The 19516-nt window shown below is 43.8% G+C and overlaps 1 protein-coding gene across 2 annotated transcripts in view; it reads left to right on the top strand.

Annotated features, from left to right (window-relative positions):
* Positions 1 to 19516, top strand: part of cmip (c-Maf inducing protein) — a 50160-nt gene that overhangs the window by 12079 nt on the left and 18565 nt on the right. For both annotated transcript variants that reach the window (XM_085360196.1, XM_085360198.1), the window contains 3 exons: positions 14743 to 14868; positions 18013 to 18063; positions 19233 to 19394. In XM_085360196.1, the coding sequence (XP_085216322.1) occupies positions 14743 to 14868; positions 18013 to 18063; positions 19233 to 19394 (339 nt within the window). The remainder of the gene's footprint in view (positions 1 to 14742; positions 14869 to 18012; positions 18064 to 19232; positions 19395 to 19516) is intronic.

Consider the following 19516-nt stretch of genomic DNA (forward strand, 5'->3'; position numbering starts at 1 on the left):
TGAGTAGTTTACCCAAGTTTACAACCAGACCATGAGTGCTGCTGGTGGCCAAAACCATTGTGAGGAGGTTCTCAGTGCAGCATCAGTTGCTAGCAATAAGGAAAATCACTATTGGCTGTCCTAAAAGTCGCTAGAAGTTGCTAAATGACCTCATCGCCTAATTTGCATAATTGGTGACCCGAAATAGGCACTGGCGGAGTTTCTTTTTTGAGTGCCACCTCACTGGCGCTCCTTACCATTGCCACTGGATGTGCGGAAGCGACGCAGGAGACGAGGTAACCGTGGAGGTCGCCTTTGTAATGTTCTTATTCCTCTATGAATAAAACATCAAGAATTGCTCCTGGTGCTAGCTTCAGCTAGCTGTTTATTATTCCCTCTACCACGATCACTTCTTCTTCTATTCTGTATATCTTATTGATTCCAGAGCGCCCCCTGTGGGTAGCTTCAACAATAGCAACTATCATTACAGCCTTGTCAAACTGAGACTCAGGATCTCTTGTTTTCCTCATGAGCTTCGCTCAATTTGTCGATCCTGCCCGCTACTCTTGGTGCCGTTGCGTGCTTTGGACCCGGTGGACTCCTGCTTGGTTCCTGTTGTGGGATCTCTCGAGAAGGGTTCTGCAAAACCCTCTCCTCTCCGACATCTGCGTTGGCGTGGAGTGGACCAAACAAACCTCCGACCTGTGGATCTGGTTGTTGCTGCCTCGGAAGCTCCCGAGCCAATTCCTCTCAGGTTGGGATTAATTAACGCCAGATCGGTGGCAAATAAGACATTCATTTTGAAGGAATTTTTCGCTTCCCATGCACTGGATTTTCTTTGCTTGACTGAAACTTGGATTCCACCCGGTGAGTTAAGTGCCTTTTCTGAATTACTGCCGGCTGGTTGTGCCTTTTTTAGTGTTCCGAGAGTTTCTGGTCGCGGAGGAGGGCTAGCTGTTGTTTTTAAGGCACATCTTGACTTTAAGCAGCTATCCCCATCAACACGCCACACCAGTTTTGAACTCTGTTTGTGTAAACTGGGCCACTCGTCTTCGCTGTTGTGTGCGATTGTTTATCGGCCCCCAAAATATAACAAGAAGTTTTTATCCGAGTTCTCAGAGTTTCTTGCTGACTGTGCATCACGGTATGACCAGATCCTTTTACTTGGTGATTTTAATATACACGTCTGCTGCCCGGGGAAGCCCCTGGCTAAGGACTTTCTGGACTTAGTGAACTCTTTTAACTTTATTCAGTCTGTTAAAGGTGCCACTCAAGAACGTGGTCACACACTGGACTTGGTTTTATCACATGGTTTATCTGTCCAAAACGTACTTGTCGAGGATGCGGTGTTCTCTGACCATATGCCTATTTTATGTGATATTGTTCTTTTTAATCCTGTTCTTAAGCGTGCTGTACCTGCTCGATGTTATCGTGCTTTTGGCTCAGATACTGCCGAGCGGTTTTCCATATTGTTTGACCAATTTATTTCTTATCCTCCTGAGTTGTCCATCTCAGATGGATTAGTTTCTTGTTTGGATTCTGCTTGTAAATCTGTCCTCGACGCTGTCGCTCCTTTTATATTCAGACAATGCAAGCCAAAGGCTAGTCCTTGGCTAACTGATTTTACCAGAGCCGCTAGAAAAGAATGTAGAAGATGTGAAAGACGGTGGAAAAAAGATAGGCTGTGCGTCTCTATGGAAGCTCTTAAGACTAGCTGGAAAGTCTATCAGAGAGCAGTAAAGGCTGCCAAGCACTCCTATTTTTCTCAACTTATTGCTGCCAGCTCGCAATACCTTCGTGTTCTATATAACACTATAAATTCTGTACTTAATCCGGAAGGCTATATTCTTTTGCACTCTTCTGCGGTTATGTGCAATAAGTTTCTTAATTATTTTGTGGAAAAGGTTGCTAGTTTGAGACCTCCGACTCTACCTATTGCTGACCCAGCCATGCATGGTTCTTGCTCAAGTCTGTTCTCTGCTTTTCTACCAATTGTTTTATCTGATTTAGAGAAACTTGTGTTGAATGCTAAACCGTGTGGCTCTCCAAATGACGTTGTTCCTCCCCGTTTTCTTAAAAAGGTATTTCCTATCATCGGACCACATATTCTGAACATTATTAATACTAGTCTTTTGTCTGGTCAAGTACCTAGGGAATTTAAGCATGCAGTCATACATCCTTTACTTAAGAAACCAGGCTTAGATAGTTCAGTCATATCAAATTTTAGACCGATCTCTAAGCTTCCCTTTCTTAGTAAGATTCTGGAAAGGATTGTTTATACTCAGTTGATGGACTACTTGAATGACTCTAAATTGTCAGAAATCTTTCAGTCCGGCTTTAAGCCATTCCACAGCACGGAGACAGCCCTCGTAAAAGTTATGAATGACATCCTGATAACGACAGACCGTGGTAAATATGCAGTGCTGGTCTTGTTGGACATGACAGCTGCATTTGACACTGTGGATCACGATTTGCTGATCTCCCGCTTACAGCACGGTGTGGGAATTACTGGTTCGGCACTTTTGTGGTTAAAGTCCTATCTTTTAAATAGGACATTTTGTGTTAAGTTGGGGTCGGCTTCATCCTCTGTGGCCCCTCTGCTTTGGGGTGTTCCACAGGGATCTATTCTTGGGCCGTTATTGTTTTCATTGTACCTCTTGCCCCTTGGCGCGATTTTCCGAAAGCATAAAGTGCCATTCCATCTATACGCAGATGACTGCCAGCTCTACTTACCTCTTAGTCATTCTGATAGTCTCCCAACTGGACCTCTGCTTGACTGCCTTACTGATGTCAAAGCATGGATGGCAAACAACTTTTTAAATTTTAATGATCGGAAGACAGAAGCAATTTTATTTGGCCCAAATCGTTCTTCTCATACTCTGGATGTTGATCTTGCAGCTTTGACTTCCCAACTAAAGAGTTCGATCACAAATCTCGGAGTTAAAATTGATTCTGCACTCACCTTTGATGACCATGTAAACGGGATGGTAAAATCAGCATTTTATCACCTCAGACGTTTATCAAAGGTTAAGCCCTTTCTTTCCAAGCGTGACTTGGAAAGCGTTATTCATGCCTTTATTACCTCACGTTTAGATTATTGTAATTCTCTTTTAACAGGGGTTGGGCAGGGCACTTTGTCACGCTTGCAATTAGTGCAAAATGCTGCGGCACGATTTTTAACTGGTAGAAGAAAATTTGATCACATCACTCCGATTTTGGCCTCTTTACACTGGCTTCCAATTGAATTCAGGATCCGTTTTAAAGTCCTTTTATTGGCTTTTAAATCTCTAAATGGTCTGGCACCTGTTTATTTGTCTGATTTGTTGAAGCCCCACGTCCCCACTCGTTCCCTTCGGTCAGCTGAGCAGTTGCTGCTTTCGGTCCCAAAGTCACGGCTGAAACTTAGAGGAGACCGAGCGTTCTCTGTTGCCGCGCCGATGCTTTGGAATAACCTTCCTCTCCATATTAGACAGGCTGCATCAGTGCCAGTTTTTAAGTCTTTATTAAAAACCTATTTTTATTCCCTGGCTTTTAACTCTGTGGGTAACTGACATTTTTATTTTATTTTATTTATTTTTTTATTTTTTTTTTTATTTTTTTATTGTTTTTTAACTTTATTGCTATGTCTATTACTATGTGCATATTAGTATTGTACAGCACTTTGGTCTACCAGGTGTGTTTTTAAAGTGCTATATAAATAAATAAATGATGATGATGATGATGAAGTAGTTTTAAAACTTTTGAGCCACAAAAAGTAACAGTGAAAGAAGACTATTTTTAACCATAGCGTTGTTAACAAACTACATTAACAATCAAAATGGTCATAGCAAACCTCACCAGAACAGCGTTAGTCGAAATCGGATGTACAAGATGGAGTTGATTTATTTTAGACAAAGAAAACTGTACATTTACTGCTGCTCCCACCCTGCATTACAATCAGCGCGGGAGCAGCGGCTTCGCTAATGCACCGTTCATTAGCGGTTTGAACGTGTAGGGGTGAACTCTGATGGCAGCTGGGGGGGGACTGCTGCCTGAGGACTATCTGCTGCCTTTGGTAAGGGCGAGGTGCCCACGGCAGCACCCGTGCTTGTTGAGTGTGAGAGCGATACTTGCTTTCACGTCAGAAAGTCGTTATAAGTCTCCAGTAACACCAGCAAAAGTCGCCAGATTTGTCGCTAGTCGCTTTTTAGAAAATTTTTGCTAAGGGGGTCTGAAAACTCACTAAATGTAGTCGCTAAGTTGGCAACACTGGTTGCTAGCGACCTCTAGCAACCACTCCCCAACCGGATAGGGAATGTGCATTTTTCCAACAGGGGGCAGATCCCTGCGTGACTGAGGTCTAATGTAACACTGAAGAGGCTAACACCAAAGAGTCAGCAGGTTGGAGCTGTTTCTGCTACCCCGGCAGTGTTTTTTCTTTTCATTTGCGGCAGTTTTTGACTGAACTGCCCAAAATTTGAAAAAGAAAAGTTCAGATGACATTTTCATCGACTTCATCCTCTCTTAAACGGTCGTGTGATTTAATGCACGTGTTGTTTTTTAACTTTATTCGTCCGTCTCCAGCTTCACGTGTGTGTGGAACATAGTAACAGCAGGCAAAAGTGGATTCAATGTGACGGTAAATGACAGGAGCATGCAGTAAAGACTCCCACACTGAGATGAAAGGAAACGAGTGCAAATAAATCAGCCAACGTATCCGTGCATCGTGTGAAGGTGCTGATGCAGAGTTTGTGCTTTGTAGCCTGGATTCCTTGTGCTGTATCTAATAAAACAAGACAGTAAAACGGCTAAATGTATTGATACGGACCAATAGGCAGATTGATAGACTAACCAGAGACAAGCCAGTCATTTCTTTGATTAATAAACTGCCTCTGAGTTTACTCTCTGCATCTCTTTACCTCGCTCGTACAGTGTTCTCTAGCTAAATAAAAAAAAAAAAAGAATAATGTAAAAATAAGCATGTGTTTTTAATGAGGGGGAAAAAAAACTCTGGAGTGCATTAAGATTGCAGTATTTTACCGTCAGCAGTGACCCTAGCTATTTGGAGCCAACATCAGATGAAATGACTGGTGAGAAGTCTGGTTAAAAGCCCAGGAAAAGGAAAAAAATCAGTTTTTCCATTCTAAACAGCTGTTGCTTCTTTGTGTTGTTTTTGGCTGCAGAAACCAGAACAGTAAGAAAAGCACGCATGCATACAGAATGACGACCAAACAAGCATTTGTTCGTCGAGTTGTAGGTCACGTGACCTCATGAACAAGTTTGTGTCAAACTCATAGAAGCGATGAGTGTCGTCTGCAGATGTGGAGGACGAGCTGGCAAAGAGGAGGCTGACGAAAACAATACTGGGGCTACGGTGCCGTGTGGGAAGCAGGAGTCACACGTGACGCCTTTAAAATGAACACACTGCCCTCCTCTCATTGGTGCCTTTTGACCTCATCTGCCATTACTTTACATTATGCTCCGCTGTGGACGTGAACAGCTGGAGTGACAAAAAGCTGCCCATCCAGAGCCTCACGCTCGCCGTCTAATGACAAAATTTGCAGACCTCAGTTCAAAGTTTCAACCGAGACGTGGGAACGTGACGCACATTTAGAAAACATTTAAAGTAGCGTTCAAGATTTATTTAACCTCCTTTTTATTTGTGAATGGCAGGAGGCAAGAAATCCCATTATTGTGCCGTCAACGCCAAATGCTTAGAATACGCAGGATCAAGTAGTTCACGTAGTGGTCTTGGAGCATCTTCAACAGAAATAAATGAGTGACTAAGCAAAAGAAAACCTCGGTAGTGTTTGTTGCATTGATGGTGCTGTGTACTGTACGTATTTCTGAATTAATAATACATTAATTACAAAGCTTCAACCAAGCATGTTCCTGTTGTTGAATCATCTGCACTGATATGAAAGATTTTTATTCATATAAGAAAAAAATCAGCCCTGAAACCTGATGAGTCAGAAAAACAAATCACAGGCTACACTTTCACAATATATGGCAACTTGATTTGAAAAAGCATATATTTAAACAAAAAAGTGGAGGGACGAATGCGTTTCAACACTGCTTTTATTCAGGAAGTGACTGCAGCAGTTTGGTTTAGTGTTTGGGGGGGTCAGAACCGGTGCCCGATGCCCCTGATGTATTGTCTGGCCTTCTTGCTGGTGACGTCTTGAGCTCATTCATCACCAGACCACAATGAGCAGTGAAGCCATGGCCTCAACGTCAGGGGCAGTATCGCAATCTAATCTTAAAACACAAAAACGCCACCAAGGGAACAAAACCTTGAAGGCTAAAGTGAATTTGAGTGTTGGTTCAGAACAGACTGTCAGGCAGTTAAATCGCTGCGTATTTATATACGAAATGACGTTACTCCTCAGTTTGTCTGCACGTCTTCAGATGCCATTAAAAGGTCATAAAAGAAGCTTCGAATCCTGTGTGTTAGGATATTTACAGATAAGTGTTAGGCTGGAATTCTAATGTGCTTGATCAGTGTTTAAGTTGTTGTCGTCATTAATGATATTACATTACTTGCCATGTTAGATTAGAGCCATAAAAAGGGATTCGGTTACACTGCTGCTTTACCTGCAGAGACGGAGAAGTCATCAGAGCATTTCTGCGCTGCCAAAGATAAACAGCCCTCTGAGTTCGGCATCCACATGCTGGTTTTGTTCATAGGGTGTGTAGCCTGCTGCACATTTACCTCAGTGTATTGACTTTACAGAGATCACTGTAGCATCTCCTCCACAACGTAACCAGCAACAAACTCATTAGTCTCTCTGGGTGACGGTTGAAGCTGCTGCAGTTTCGGAGCTTTAGCACTGACATTCAGCCAGAAATCAAAGTCGCTACAGGACAGTTTCAGTGCCACGTGAAGCCCTGTGCATTCATACAGATGGCATTATGTGAAAAGCGGCCCTGTACAAGAGTGCACCCTGCCTCCTGCGCCACAGCGGCTGGGATAGGCTCCAGCTGACCATGACTTGAGTAGGCGGAAGAAAGTGGATGAAAAGTATTTAGACTCTTTAGTGTGAGGAATAGCTGCTACATCCAGCAGGTAACGAGGTGCAATGATAGAAAGTTTGCAGTTTGTCGCAGGGATGCTGTGTGTGCAGTTAAGCAGGTCTTACATGTTACCTGCTAAACAACTTGTCAGTGAACCGTGCTGCGATCATATCTGCATTCTGACGTATCGCTCGCTCTGCTGCTCCAGTATTTCCATTAAATACCTGAACAGGAGAAGGATATTCAGCCACGCTTTTCACACTGTCTGATGTAACTGCGTGTCTGCGCTCAGGTCTGTTGTGTGTCACAACACCGAGCGTCGACCTGCTGCGGCGGGGAATAACGACAGCTCACGGCAGGCCTGTTTTCCACAGCAACCTTCCTCCACAGTCACAGCAACGTGTGCGTGTGCATGTGAGCTTCTCGAGTGTGATTTACAGTTTTGTTTGGGTTAACGTTCCGTTTGGAGCCGGAGTCGAGCCGCTCACGGAACCGCTGCCAGGAACCGCTACACCCATTATTACTGTGCTGTTTGTTTAGTTGTTGCTGCTTTTTGGTCAGTATATCCTGATGTCTCGCTGGTGTTAAACACACTCCCTAATACCGCTTTAGTTTTCAAATTAAAGGCTAATCATATCATTTGTGTGCTGAGCACATTCCACATACTGTTAGCGCAGGAATGAGGGTGAGGAATAAATCAGAAACAGCTTTCCAGGATCTATTTTTATCTGCTTGTATTTGAAAATGTGGCAACAGATGATGTTCTGGTCGCTGTCCCGTCCTAAAATGAACGGCTTGTAAAACTTCTAAACATATGCTCCAAACTTAAAGTGACACTAACCCGTTCCTGTTCTTGTAAACTTAAATATTACTGAAGAAAAAGAAGAGAATGTGCTCGTTTTTCTCTCTTTTTCTAAGAAAACTTGTGGTTTGTGGAGAATGTTTACACCCATTTTGTGCTTTTAGCCGAGCCTCAGGGGCACAAATGTGGCAGTAAAAACCGGTGTAGTTGTTTTGGAAAACTGACATTCCTCCTTTGACTTTTTGGTCTTCGAAATTATTTAAACTAGCAATTTATTATTTTTGTATATTGTATACTGAGAGGATATCAAAGACCTGTAAGACTGCAAATATATATCTAATGTAATACCAGGATTTGTTGCTATATAAATAAAACAATTAACATAAATGATGAAGATTTATGACGACTTGAATCAGTCATGTTTGTTAAATGCGATTCGTCTTGATGCTGGAAGCAGGAAGTGGACGTCCCTCTGTCTCCGTCCTCAGTCCTGCACATGCAAAGCTCTGCTCTTCTTTCTGCTGCAACACTGCGAGTTGCATTAATCAAGTGCAGCGTTAAGCTACACGTGTAAATATTAACATCTTCAGTGAGTTTGGTGCTGCTGTGTGCACACACTGTTCCCCCACATGCACCGTCCCGCGTTAAGTCTTTGCTGGAGGGGTTCCTCATTTCCTGCTGTAGCGACGCCGAAGCGCTCCTTGACTTTAAACGTTTCTTGGAACCGTGTCAAGCCGCAGCGCACCAAACGCTGGGGCGGCCCGGCCGGCCGGCTTGTTGACAGTGCGCCGCGGGTGTATTTACGAGCTGCAGTTTGCTCGTTCCTTCGCAAATGGAGAAGTGCAGCGGCTTATCGTTGAGGGAAGTGACTCTAATGCTTTGAGTCGAGCAGCTTTGCACGAGTTCTGCTGTGTGACTAAGCCCTTAAACAGAACACGTGACATGTTTATGTTAGCGTGTGATCAACCTGCTGGTCACGCTGAGCGGGGGTCTCTCCGTTACCGTAGCCGCCCCTCAAATCTGGGTCGCCGCTGAACGTCCATCTGCTCGGGAAAGGCTGTTATTGGTAAATAAGAGCACGCAGGAACACAGGATGTGAAAGGGTAATGTTTGCACGATGACAGGAACAGGAAGAAATGTGCAGCCCTCCAAAGCCTGCTTTTCCTCTTGCTATCTGTCTCCAGCAGGAGGGCTGCGGTTGTCAGTGTGTGTAGTGCACCAAATGGTGTTGACTGCAAGACGCCAATAAAGTTTCTCCAACCAGACTTCTCTCAGTTTCCTCAGTGTTTCTAGATACGGTGACATATCTGACATCCTGCGTCATTATATCCTCTGTTTGTCCTCATCTGTTGTCAGTACGCTCAGTGATATGACTTACGTGGAACAGCAGAAACATGAAGTGAAAAGAGGAAGGTGTGAGGGAGAGGGAGGAGAAGGTAAAGGAGTCAAAAGGAGGTGGTGAAAGTAGGTGAAATGGTTCCAATCCAGTGAAGAGAAAAAGTAAGAGGAAGCAGAGGAAGGAAAAGGAAGAAGGATTAGAAAGTAAATGAATAACCGATGAGAATGAAATCTGGAAAAAATGTATTGTGTCGTAAATGAAGGCAGAGAGAAAGGAGCAGTGGAGGATGTTGAAGGAGAGTTGTAAAAGAAAAAGGTGGTCGAGGTAAAAGGAAGTGGACAAAAGTATTCAGTCAGGGAGGAGAAATTAAAGATGGATGAAGTTGGAAAGAAAAGAAAGCAAAGAGAAAGTAAAGAATGAGATGTTAAGTGAAGGAAGTGTAGGAAGAGGGCTTTGTGAAGGAACTAAGAGACGGGGAAGGCTTTAGGAAATGAAAACAAGGAAAGGGGAAACAAGTTGGGAAACAAGACACAAGAGAAGGAAGTAAATTGGGGAAATGGTGAGAGGATGGGGGCATGAATAGGAAATATGTCAAATGAAAAACATGAGGATTTGTGGACTAAAAGGGGAGGAAAATACCAAAAGGTGAGGAGAACTGAAAAAAGAGTTGAAGGACGGAAGCGAGAAATAAGCTTAAGGAAGTAGGAGAAGCATGAGAAGGAAGGGGGGAAAGGAAGGAAGGAAGTATCGCTGGATGAGGAAGTAAAAGGAGTAAAACAGGAAGTAGATGTGTGGAAAAATAATGTTAGTCGACGTTAAATTTGCATCTGAGGTTTTTATCTAGAATTTTTCCTTTGAGAAGAGCAAATAATTTCCATTTTTAAAATAAATGGTTACATATAAAGTTACGTATTAATATCCTGTTGAGTTGTGGATTTAATTTGCTCAGGCTGACGACTCACATTAGCTTTCATAGTTCTTCCAGGGGTGAATGTGCTACAGTGCTCTGGCCTTTGTCATTGGCCTGTGAAACACCTGCCAGGTGACTCATCACACCCGTTCAGTCAGCTGTTTGAGTCGCCCGCAACTTCCTCTGTCACCCTCCTCCGGTTTCTCTTTCTTTGTCTTTCTCTCTGGCTGCTGATGCGCTTCCTGCTTTGACTCATCATTCACGCCGTTTAAAAAAAACAGAAAACTCCTCCTTCATGCGGCGCTTTGCAAACTCTACTCAGTGTATCGACGAGCTGTCAGGGCTGTAGAGGACTGAGTCAGGGTTTACAAATGCTGACACAAGGTCACACCACACCTGAAAGGTAAAGGAGGAGGCACGCCCCACACCCTGTGCTTATGTATACTGTTGCATGCACAGAAAAGCCAACGCTTCCATGCTAACTCGAGCCTTTACTTGAGCTGGCACGGATACTTGCAGAGGAGAAACTGAGATCATGTGTTATTTAATGACGTCGTCATATAAGAGAGCAAAGCACCTCCTTACCTGGTACTCGCATGCATGTACCCACGCCTCGCTACCGAAATGTGGGAAAGAGATGTGGTTCTTCACATGAGCGAGCATCATTTCATATCCACAGTGTTACATTTTTAGGGATGTAAAAATGTGGCCGATAGCCAGCTGTTACAGCAGAGCTTGTACCTGACGTTGCCGCACTCCTGAACAGTGCCACATGGCAAAAGTGACGCCACATCCGCCGTCACAAGCCACACTTTGGTCTCCTTTGAGCCACGCAGTCGTGCACCGCCTTGGTTTTGTAACCTCGAGTGGGTGCCGTGGATTGAAATGCAAAAGTATGATCGTTCTGGTTTTCGATGATACATCGGCACAGAAGACTTTCTGGAAAAATCTTTGGAGAGAAAAACGATCTTTGTTCCCGGTTTTAACTTCTCCTCCACCTCCTTTCCCAGTGCTGATGGGGAGGTTTCGACTGTTGTCTTTTTGTCTTGTTTGGAGCGACACTTCAAACATCCCTTTCTGCTCGTTCTCGGCCCCAAACACCCGTTTGCTCCAGTTCCCGTTCAAATTGTTTTTCGTGATCAGGAGTCTTTTTAAATGAGGACAGATTCAACATCGCCAACTCAAGGAACTGGATGCCAAAACCGATGGGAGACAACAGATCAACATCGACCGCTGCCACGGTGATGTCATCTTGTTTACTTATTTGTTGATGGCTGTAAACAAGACAAAAGCAGATACCAATGGTCAGCCAATAAACGGGCGCATCGCTACAAATGGTGTTTAAAGTCTACTGATTTACATTTTGGTGGTTTTGAATGGAAATCTGTCCATAATCCTGCCAGTGATGCAGAGGTGATCAGCACAGATGAGCCGAACGTTTTACTGTAAAATATAGTTCATGCGTCACGGTCTCTTTCTTTGTGTCTTATTTCCTCCGTTCTCCTTCCATCACTGCTCGCTGTCTGCTTCTCCCTGGAAACAAAAAAACATAACATACATCTCCATCCTCTTGTTTCTATAGCAACGCAGCAGAGCGGAGAGGAGATGAGGAGCCGTAGCCTCCTCCAGCCCTTCTCCGTGATGAGAAGCACAACAGAAAGAGACAGAATAAGCCAAAAAAAAAGAAAAGGAGAGGTTTGGGAATAAGATGTAAAAAAGAAAGAGGAGGACTGAAAGAGGAGGAGAGGGAGAGGAAAGGGTAGAGAGAGGCAATCAGTGCTCGCTCTTGTGCAGGAAGGAGTATCTATGGTAACCTCGGCCGGTTATCAGAAAATTGAAGTCTCCTCTGTTTGTCTCCGTTCTGCTCTCCCTCTGCCTATTCAGAAATGCATTTATCGTCTCCTTTAGCTCCCGGCTTCATATTCTCCTCTTAATGTTGCAGTTCATCTTGTTAGTGTGTCATGTGCGTGCAAAAAACCACCGCAAACACTATTTGGCAGCTTTGAGACATGCAGACGGAGAGGCGGAGGGATGGACAGAGGCAGGGGCTGAGGTTTACTCTTCCGAGGAAATGAGACATCTTGCCCAGAACCAATATTTGCCGTGGACGTCGTCTGTAATGAAAATCCCGCACGGGTGCAGGCGCACAACAGGTATCCTGTGTGCGGGGAGGCGGGGTTACACCGAGAAGCCAGCTCACCCATCGGTCGTGGAGGGAGGTGTAAATAAAGGAATAGCATGTACGTTCTTCACCGAGGGTGGGGTTGGCGGAGCTGTTTGTTTGCTCTATAGAGAGAGATGGACGAGAACCACCTGTCTGCCCGAGCGGGCTGCAGAGGGACGCCAGGCGTCTGCTGCTGCTGCTCTCGTGTAGCTGCTCAGATGTGTTTGTGTTTACTGGAGCTGCAGACGTGCTGTTTATCTGTGTGGAAGCACACGCAGGGAAGAAGATGCAGTGGAGTCATGGAAGGATGGGCCTTGTATACTTTTAAAGTCACTGTTAACAAATGTCTCTGGAACACTAAAAAAAGAGAGCGAGAGGCCCCACGTACAGAAAGAGTGAAAACACAGCTGCAAAGGCAAACGCCACAAAGCTACACATGTTCAGCTCATTCAGTCCGTTTTATTTAGACTGTGCCTGTTCACTGCAGCGCTCGTCCTTAGGTGCTTTAAAGACTTCAACTGGAGACAGAACCCAAATGAACAGGCGGGAAGATCCTGTACTGGAACCAAAGCAGGAAAGAGAACAGAGGAGCCAGACGACGGCACGCAGTAGTGCTTTGTAAAAGAACGAGGGGCGGATTGAAAGCGCTCAGAGCATCATGGGAGGTCTCACAGTGGCCTGGGCGTATGGTTCAAATTCACCTGAAAATCAAAGGATGACAAAAAAAGGCCTAAAGATGACTACAGGGAGGTTGATGACATCCGGAAAAGGCTTCTTTGTCACAAGTTGTTACGAGCACACTGATACCAAAGCATGTGTTATTGTAATCAGATAAGAGCAGATTTTCCTGGGATTTCATCAGAAACATTATCTGAGGGGCAGATGTGGCGCTCGCAGAGGCCTGAACTGAAACGTGTAGATTTACTCTTCCAGTGAGCGGCGCTGAAATGAAATGAATATAAATAATGCTTCTGCTGCCCACCAACGATGTCTGTTTATGTGGCGTTTCTCAGTTATGGTTGAATAGTTTAACTGCTGCATTATTTGTGCTTTAAAAGAAGAAAAGGTGGCTCGAGTTAAGCTTCCTGTATCTGCCCGCCTGCACTTTTATGTTATTAATACAATAAACAGGAAAAAAAGGAGGGGGTGTCCTTAACTTTAGCCCATCTCAGTCAGGTGGGCAGCTACATGTGTGCTACTATATTTACATTGTTACTACTGATACATAGACCTGGTTACTGCATTATTAAACCTACGTCTGACAGAGCAGATCAGCTGTGGTTCTTTCCCAGTTTCATTCTCAGTCAGCAACACGCCAAATAAAGCAGGTCAGCTACGACACTTTAGTCACTTCTCTCTTTAGATACCAAACTTCATGACGTTTTTGCAAACCCGGTGTTTTGCAATCAAGTCACCGCGAGAAAGCCAAAATGGAAGTTGTAATGTGTTATCTGTGTTTAACCACTGGCATAAAAACTCAATCTGTACAGTTTCACAGATTACAGAAATGGCTTTCAGAGCGGGACGTCCTGTATGTGTGACGAAGTTGCTCCCAGTGAAACTTTTCACACTCGCTCTGCCGCCCTGAGAGAAAATGTTGCCTCTCCACTCTGTGTTTTCCAAAGTTTCTGAAGGGAAATGGCCTCAGAAAAATGAAAAGCAAAATAAGGACGATAATTCCAGCAGAGCTATGCAGAGAAAGCCACTACAGATGATGTCCACTCGGGCCATTTGTGTGGATATACAGTTAATCTTGCCATCGACAATAATTGGTCGAAAATCACGCAGTGACGCCGGCGTCTGGGAAATCAGCTGATGATTCATTTGCTGCTGTTTCTGCAGTGCTGGCCGACACTCGTCTTATTTTAGAGTGGCATTAAACATTTCTCTTCAAGCTCCTCCTGCGGGTTAGAAGATATACAGGCTCGGTTTCCTTGTGGCTTTCTCTCAGCCTCGTTATTTTTATCTGCTTGGCTCCCCCCGCCTCCCTTTCTCTGAAGACTCTTCTGTTCCTGAGTCCGGAAACTTGTGGTCATTTGTCAGCGTTTCTGTAATCATTTTGAGACTAGCAAACGGGTTGTGGCGTGTTACTCGTGTGCACTGCGATGAGACTGCGATCAGAGCTCTGCCATCGCACCAAAGGGCCTTTTCCTGCATGCGCGTTGAGTTAAAGCTCCGCCGTCGTGTCTTTCTGGCTGATGTTTGTGTATTTGCGTGATTAATGGCTTTTGCTAAATTGATTTTCCACTTTGCTCTTGCATTCGGTGAATGTTTACTTGGAACTAAATCAAATGTCACCACAGCTGATAAAGATTACTCTGTGTACTGTTTTCACAGCATTTACCACTCGGCTGTATTTGGAGGTTTTGTTTGGCCTCGTGTTTACCCAGGGCAGGTTAGCCTGGGATATGTTTCTTTTTGTCTTTCCAGCTGACTGCCAGTAAAAAATAAATGCCTTTTTCTCCTCCTGCTTTGTTTAAATATACAATATGTACTGTAAATGTTAGACAGTGGCAGACTAATATCCTCTTGCTCTTTCCCTCTCTCCTCCCCAGCCCACCGGTTACATGGAGACATCATTGCCCTACAGCTCCATAGAGGACCTGCAGCTCCTCTCTTGGGACAATGCCCCAAAGTACTGCGTGCAGCTCAGCTTCCCTGGTGGCACCGTCCTGCTGCAGGTAATTCATTATCATTATTACGACTATTTTCGCCTCCGCCAGGGAGGTTATGTTTTTGGTAGCATGTGTGAGCTGTGAGCAGGGTCGTGTTAACGATCCGTCACACCGAGGGCTTCGAGGTCGGCCGAACGATTTGTTGGTCAAAAAGTGAGAAAAAGACTTAACATTTGGAAACAAGGTTGATGTTGTCAGCATGTAGATATACACTTCATATTTCTAACTAAACATTTAACCAGACTTAACAACAAGTTACCGACCTGACATGTCTTAAAAACGTACAGAGTGTATATTTAAATAGGTTTCAAACAGCAAAAGCGCTGCAAACTTTATAAATACTTTAAAAACAAAGACAACAGAATGAAAATGTAGAAAACTGTTCTCACAAATGTTAATGCTGTCCAGAGAGGTTAGTGGATGTTTTCAGTGTTGCACTGATTGTTGCTCTAATAATTTTAACCTCTTGTGTTCAGCACAATTAGTAAATTACTAAGAGCAAAGTCCTCCGTGCAGCTGAAGTCTCATGAAAACGTAACTCTTTGTCTCCTTCGGAGCGTATCTGTAACTAGACAGTTTCTGAAACTAGATCAAAACATTGTGGCTTGATTTGCACATTCCAGGAACTCACGGTCAAAACACACTTTCCACATCTGGTTGCGTCAGCTTGTCAAATCTGATCTGCCCTATCCTACTACAGATCCTTATTTAAAGGTTAAGTTTAAACTTGATCACAGCTGTACATCAATACAACGCTTACTTCACTAAATGACTACAAAGCGACACCGGTGACTCCAGACCAGCTACAGTGGAACAAACCTGGGAGCCGACACCTCTGTGGGCAGCAGCCACATTTAGAGGTGGCTTATGTGGCGTCCAGTGGATAATTGGATCAAGACTCTCTGCTCTGTGCTCTGGTCACTGTTGTTGTTAGACAACAGAACGGTAAAAATTATCATCAGGTCATTGATCCTTCTTCTTATTAGGCGGCCATGTTTAAAGCTGGAATAGCATCACTCTGTTTGCGCCCGTCACATTGATTTTCATTTATTTAGTTTCATTATTAGCAAGTATTTCTATGAACAGCTGGAATGTGACAAAAGGTTAAATAATTGTGTAAATGCTGTTTTGTTTGTAGCATTGTTAAATGAGTATTTTTACGGTTTTACGCAGTCTGAATTTACCTCGATCTTTAACTTATTAAAGCTTGTCTGTCTGCTTTGGCTTGGGACAACACAAGGTCCTGTCTTTGGCCTGTTGCTCCATGTACCTGCTGAACTCTGAGAAAATTTCATTTCAGCATTAACCAGAGCCGCTCAGGGGGCACATTTAGTACCGTTACCCATTAGCCCAATTACCTTGGATACACAGCTCGGCCTATGATTGGTGCTGGGGGTCAACAGTGAATGTCAGCCTCTTCAGCTGTGTTTGCTTGTGCCTGCTGGCCTTCTTTGGACCACCGCCCGATGCTCCCACTTTGAAGCTTTGCTGGTCGTGGAACGCTGGCAAACCTGGAATAAATCTTCAGCTATGTAAAGAACACTGACGTGCATTTAGTGTTTAATGGATGGATGGTAGATTTGAAGGTCAAGTTGATGACTAGAAACCCCAACCTGACGCTATATTGTAGGTTAAGCTGAAGCAGGCAGGTACTCATGAGCACCAAAGGCTGTAATTGTACTGTACTTTACTATATTTAAGTACTCTAGTACTTGACTTGCCCCAACATCTGCTTTTAATACAAAATCAACAAACTGAAAGCCTAGCTGTTTCACTGCACAGAAACTGTTCCTTTAACTGTTGTTTAGCATCTCTTTGTGGTCATGTTGCGCTGCATGCAGTGTTTCTGTGCGTGATCTTTTTGATTTCTGGTTGTGTGTGCGGTTGTATGTTTGTCTAAACATACAACCGCACACACGGTTGTATGTGGTTGTGGTTGTTCCTGGTACGTACTGTACCAGGAACAACCACAAAGGCAGTTTGTGTAGCACACAGCATGATAGCGCTGCGCAAATTAACAAAGTAGTTTGAAGTAATAATGTCGTAACAGTCGCTCATGGGTTGGGTCGGCACATTGTGTAAGTCGAATACCTAAAAAAGGTTTGAACTCTTTCTGAATCCAACGCCGGAGCTCATCCGCGTTCACGTTAAGCTGCTGCAAGCACGGCGGCGTTTCAACGTTTCGTGATATCCTGAGTATTTATCACCTTTTTTTCCTTTGACTTTTTTGTCAATATCTATTTTATCCAATAAGATAAAGTTATCTCACTGCAGTTATGTATTTCCTGTTAAATGAGATTGTCAGGCTGTCAACACTGTTGCTAAAACCTGCCATAAGTGTTGCCATAAGACAGAGTCAATATATCAATCTGTGATATCAGACTGCGATGGAATGGGGTTGGAAATAACATGCAATCAGTTTCTGATAATACAGCAATTAATGACCATCAGGGATGACAGCTTAGGCGACGATTCTTTGTGTCGTATTTGTTGGAGGTTTGTCAGTTGAGCTGGTTTAATGTGAGTTTGTGCGATGTGTCACGATGGGGGTGCACGAGATGAGAGTATTTTAATTTATTTAATAAAACATCCATATTTGGTGTCCTTCCACTGAGACGATATCACCAAGCAAAATATTTGCGATTTGAAGCCACGGCTCTGTTTCTAAAGACACGAGTGGAACGGTCTCACTGTGGACGCCATCAACTTTATCAGGAAGTCCGACATGTCCAGTTATTACATTTTTATTCTAGTTAAAAGACTTTAAATTAGACTAGATTACTAAGATTACAATTACTTTGATTACTTAGAGATTTCTTGGCAGATGCACAGAGTGGTTGTTATTATTAACTGTGCATCTGACAGTTGCAGCACTGCAAGTTTTTGATATTGTTTAGCAGCTCTCTGACCATCAGGTTTGCTTTCATGGGTGCATTAAATCTGTTTCTCTTCTTCACAGCGCAGGAGTCTTTAATAAAACTGTAGATCTGGTCATTTAGTGCTGGCTAAAAGGTGAACTTGTGACTTTTTGCACAGCAGCAAAAGTTTGTCTCAGGATATACTCGAAATCATTTGACATTTTGTGTGTGTGTGTGTGTGTGTGTGTGTGTGTGTGTGTGTGTGTGTGTGTGTGTGTGTGTGTTGCTGCAGGCTGCAAACAGCTACTTGAGGGACCAGTGGTTTCACTCCCTGCAGTGGAAGGTAAGGTCACTGTTTTTTCTTTCTTTAACTATGAATTCAATCATTTCTTCAGCCTCATTAAAGCTGCAGCCTTCACCCTGTCCTCCACTTTGTAAAGATTACCACACACGGTGACATTTACTGCAGAATTATCATCTCAAAACATCAGAAATGGATGTTTATTATTGCACACCTTTCCCCAACCCCACACAGCATTTTATAGCACTTCATGGACCTTTATGAGGACCAGACCTCTAAACCTGTCAGGTCTGAATCCATGCTGTGCTCACAGAGCTAAATAAAGCTGTACAAGGAAGTATGCCTTAGTACTTGCAATGACTTCTGCACTGTACAAATGTTTCAGGTTAGTGTGTGACACACACGTTTCCTGGGACACCTTTAAAATAAAAGTCCAACACAAACACGGAGGAAACTGTGACAAAGGAGGACCAACGAGACAAAAACCACTTTTATATTATTTCCTAATGATTTGTGTCTGCTTTGCTTATCATTGTCATACGTTTATTTGGCTTTTTTTTAGGTGTTTTGTACATTTTTTCCTTTTTTTCTTGGCTCCATCCAACTATGAGGAACTTTTTGTCTCTTTGTAGCTGTTCTGTCTCTCTTTGCGGTCTGTGTCTTTCCACAGTTGTTTTCTTTCTGTGTATTTTTTGTGTGTGAGCTTAGTTTTTTTCTTTCTTTGCATATCTTTGCGGTTCCTTTTGTCTAAAGGTGGATTTACGGTCTTGGATTTGTATCCATTTGCATAAGTATTTGCCTGCGGACAGCCTCGCGCACCTTCGCCAACATGTAGTAGCTGTTTGTTGTCACCAACAGTGGCACAAACAACCATCTGTGGGTTGGTGTCGCTTGTGCTTTAGTGGGTCAATAAGTTGCAGAAGAGCGAAGTTCAAATGTAGAAAAAGCTGAAGTTAAACTGAACATTAAAAACGATAAAAAGCATTCGCTGCTCTGTTGTCTGTGCTAAACTCAGCTGTCACTCAGCTACATCATCGAGCTATGTGGCTGTTTTTTCTTTGTTGGAGCATTGTACACAAGCAGTTTTCCTGGGCCCTCCAAAGGCAAATACCTGTGCAAACAGACACAAACGCAGCACCCTGATGTGTCATGTGCAGTCCTGCGGCCTTTGGGCCGGTGCTCAGCTGTTCATCGCATCGTTTCTCCTGCAGAAAAAGATCTACAAGTATCGCAAGGTCCTAAACAACCCGAGTCGCTGGGACGTGGCGCTAAAGGAGATCAGAGCGCTGGTGGACATGGCTCTGACCTCACCGCTGCAGGATGAATCCATCCACCAAGCTCCACTGCACATCATCTCCACCCTGCTGGCTGAGGTAGCACACTCACTCGTGTTGCGTGACATTGCTGTGATGATGTCGTTTCCTTTAAGGTGGAGAGCTTCCATCGTTAGACGTATTGTTAACTCCGTACTCATAATTAGTTCTTCCTTATTTTT

This window comes from Diplotaxodon limnothrissa, linkage group LG7 (genome assembly GCF_057381915.1).
Source record: "Diplotaxodon limnothrissa isolate DT_005_m linkage group LG7, D_limnothrissa_male_GT1.1, whole genome shotgun sequence".
NCBI lineage: Eukaryota > Metazoa > Chordata > Actinopteri > Cichliformes > Cichlidae > Diplotaxodon > Diplotaxodon limnothrissa.